At 38.8% G+C, this 3,731-nt stretch overlaps 1 protein-coding gene across 1 annotated transcript in view; it reads right to left on the bottom strand.

The window, feature by feature from the left end:
* Window positions 1-928: 928 nt before the first annotated feature.
* Window positions 929-3,731, bottom strand: part of LOC109467174 — a 5,127-nt gene continuing 2,324 nt past the window's right edge. Inside the window, exon 5 of the mRNA XM_019765118.1 lies at window positions 929-1,461. Within this exon, the coding sequence (XP_019620677.1) occupies window positions 1,313-1,461 (149 nt within the window). The 3' untranslated portion in view covers window positions 929-1,312. The remainder of the gene's footprint in view (window positions 1,462-3,731) is intronic.

The following is a 3,731-nucleotide window of genomic DNA, read 5'->3' as shown; positions in this document are numbered from 1 at the left end:
GGGGGGGGGGCGTAAAAGGTGCCCGCGCCAACTTTGATGTCACATAGCGTCTGAATGGCTAGGGCTAGAATGACCAAACTTGGTGACTTTTCCTAAAATATTGTTGGCAACAATTTTCTATCATTGGAATAAGATAATAATTTTTTGTGTTGCCATGGCAACGGGTTTCTGACAGGCATTTTTTGCTAAATTTAGTACTTTTTGTTTCAAGAATAGAATTTTATGGGTTTTATGTCAAGTTACTCATGGTTTCTAATATTAATAACATCCCATATGAATTTATGTAAATTTTATCATTAAATATGCATAATTTTTGCTAATTTGACGACGTCATTGACCAAAATCCAAGATGGCAGACCATATCATTAGAACAGGTATATACAAGTTATTTTCCTTAAAATTTCATCAATACTTCCATTTCTTTTTCCAAAAAAAGTTTAAATGAAGGTCTTTGGTATGCTTACAAAGTATTTTAGGCTTTATCACGAAAAAAAACTATTTTTGAAAATTCAACATTGATGATCCAAGATGGCGGATATCTTAAATATGTATGACGTCATTTTATGACGTCACCGGTGTTGCTATGGGCAACATAAGACTTAGTACACTCTAATATTCTGTCATAAACACTTTTGGTAAAGTTATGTTGAATACCATTTAGTTTTCAGGGAATAGCCTATCTAGACGGTTTTGGCCAATAAAATCCCATTAATGACGTCATAATGACGTCATATTACGTCATAATGACATCAATATTGTAGATATGATAAATTTTAACTAGTACACCATCCTCTGAAAATTTGGTAGCCATACGACATACCGTTAGCGAGTTCTGAGGGGGGGGCGAAAGAGCCCCCCCCCCGGTCAAATCTTGCTCAAAAAAGCCCGGTCTAGATAGGGTTAACAGTCCATACTTTCAAAATTTATTTCAGAAAACCACCCCTGACTGTAAACAGATAGGCTAAAAACACCATAAACAGCTGTTTGTTTAACAATCTTTTGTACTTGTCTGCAAGATGTATGTGACAATACACATGGGACCGCAGTGCGGAAGGGACACCTAGTTGAAGTGCGTAGTATAAGAGATCGGTAGTTACCCCGAGGAAGGTCGGCTTGTAAAACTCTTTTGTTTGCGAATAAAGAACATTGTCATACAAACAGTGTTTATTCTAATTATACTGATTTTTAGAATACTTTACTTTAAAGATTTACAATATGCAGATCCTATATGTCAGCCGTGCTATTATATTGCTTACTTTGGTAGCTTTGATTCCTATTTACTGCCCTACCACTATGACGAGGGTTACTGCTCCTAGGGAAGAAATACTTTGAAAACTGAGTTTTCATTAAGAAGGCACTTACAGGCTGTACCGACCAGCACTAATCTGACTTCGCCCTCCCTGTCCGGGGCAATGTTGCGAACCTCGACCTCCATGTACTGCTGCACGCAATTCCCCTCATCTGAATTGACAAAAGCAAAAAACAACAACTTAAGTTCATGTTGTTGAAGAGATTTATTTGTCACATTTAGATACAGTTACTAGAGGCTGCGAGACTAGGCCACTCCGTGAACAAGATGGACTGATAGTCATCGAGAATTTGGAGGTAAGTAAAACTTATCACTGCTGAAAGAACCCTCTAGTAAAAGTTCATCTTGGTTAATAAGTTGCTTTCCAGTTCAAAAGAATTTCAGACTGAATGTCTCGATGATGTAGACACGTGATTTTTCACTGAGTCAAAGTTCGTCGGAAGTCGAATCAGGGGTAGGCAACTTTCTCTCAACCGGGACGGGGGACGGTACAGACCTGACCATGATTTTACGACATTTATTTTCAACTCGCCAACGTTCAAGCTGTAGATATGTTGACGTATTACACGGCGGTTTGTCACTACGGCATTCTTTCCCATTGCTAGGAGCGTTTGAAAAGGTATCGGGTTACAAGACGCTATTTTGGCCTGTTTTGGACTACCAGTAAAACACCAGAAAATAAACAAAAAGGATTTAATGTTAAATTTCGTCTAATTAAAATGAAATTATCGTCTTAACATCCTTTTAATATTAGTTGTTTACGTCAAATCATTGATTTCTAAAAATTTCTCTCCGAAAGACGATTATTTTCGGGTTTCCGACCACAAGTCATGTCATGTTTTTAGGCAAACATCGTTTAAACCTGGCTACGTGTATTACCCCAGATCCCCGATTTTTATATTTTTCGACGATTAAGATCAAAAATCCTGTTTTAGGGATTTTTTAATTTCTGATTTTAAGTATAGTTTTTGTCGACATATTGGTGAAAAAATTTCATATTTTTACATTTTTTGCACTTAATTACCCATAATTCAAAATTGAGGCCATTTTTTAAAAAATCCCTTAAACACGATTTTCGGGACAACCGTTACGGTCATTTTGAGCCGTGAATGGGGTATGTTTGACTCTTCATGCTTGCAGGTTAAATCGAGTTTTGCAGACATGTCATGTCGACCCAAAGTCTGCATTGTGTTATTCATACTGGTGTAAAGAATCATTACAGAATTCAAGGTCACCCAAGGATTTGATAGCGGACATGTACTGTCCAGAAAAGTGTTTGTATCTATAGAAAAGTGTTGTTTTTTATCTGTTGCAAGGCACGGAGGCAGAAAGGCTCCTTTTTCCGTTTTATTGTAAATGACCGCAGGTGACCCCGAAATGGAACGGGGTCGGCCCTATGTTACGACAGCCCTATGTTACGACAGCCCTATGTTACGACAGCCCTATGTTACGACAGCCCTATGTTACGACAGCCTTATGTTACGACAGCCCTATGTTACGACAGCCTTATGTTTTGACGCCCCTTTTTTCAACGCGATTATGGCTATGTTCAGACGCCAAATGATAAATTGTAAATTTATTGAGTGTAATGATCTCGAAGGAAATTTTCACGTAATATATTGCCACTGAAGAAAAAAAAACATCAGTACTTTTCTTGTAGGATGGTTAGTTTTATGGGAATATTTCAACTTTACGCTCTAACTTAATTGACCTTTTAAATTAGGTATGCGACATTAACACCCAGCCCGAGTGTAAAACATAAACAAAAATAAACAAACAACGCAGATCTAGTCGGGTAGGTAGGGTTCTCCATTGCTCGGTGATCGTTATAGATAAGCAAATAGTTTTCGTATTTGCCGAAACACCCGTGGATTGTAGTATTTTCAGGCGTGGTAAAGTTGGTCGGCCAGCGAAGCGTTCTTGGTATTAGTCCGCGGGCAAGGGTGATGCGGTTTTGTCGCCTGATGACCCAAATAGCTTCGTTCTATATATAATTTCAATGGATTTGCGTCACCGGAGATTGCGGAAAACTTATCACAACAACCTATACTTTTCGTTTTTTATAAGTCGTTACCCAGAGAAACTTCGTTCAATCAGGACGCCGTCCCTGCCTGTCCGACACCGTCCCAGCCCGGCCTTAGGCTCGCGAGATTTGACAAAAAAGCTCGAGATTTTTAGGCTAAATCTTGAGCTCTTTCAATTGTCAACGAGGCATAAAGAAAAGTTTTTTTTTCTATTAGAGTTTAGAGTTTCTATTCCCTGTTCCTGCGTTACATAAAATAAGGCTGTCGTAACATAGGGCTGTCGTAACATAGGGCTGTCGTAACATAGGGCTGTCGTAACATAGGGCTGTCGTAACATAGGGCTGTAGTAACATAGGGCTGTCGTAACATAGGGCTGTCGTAACATAGGGCTGTCGTAG

This window comes from Branchiostoma belcheri, unplaced genomic scaffold, assembly GCF_001625305.1.
Source record: "Branchiostoma belcheri isolate BF01 breed outbred unplaced genomic scaffold, Haploidv18h27 scaffold177, whole genome shotgun sequence".
In the NCBI taxonomy this organism is placed as follows: Eukaryota; Metazoa; Chordata; class Leptocardii; order Amphioxiformes; family Branchiostomatidae; genus Branchiostoma; species Branchiostoma belcheri.
This window is presented reverse-complemented; position numbering and strand designations above follow the sequence as displayed.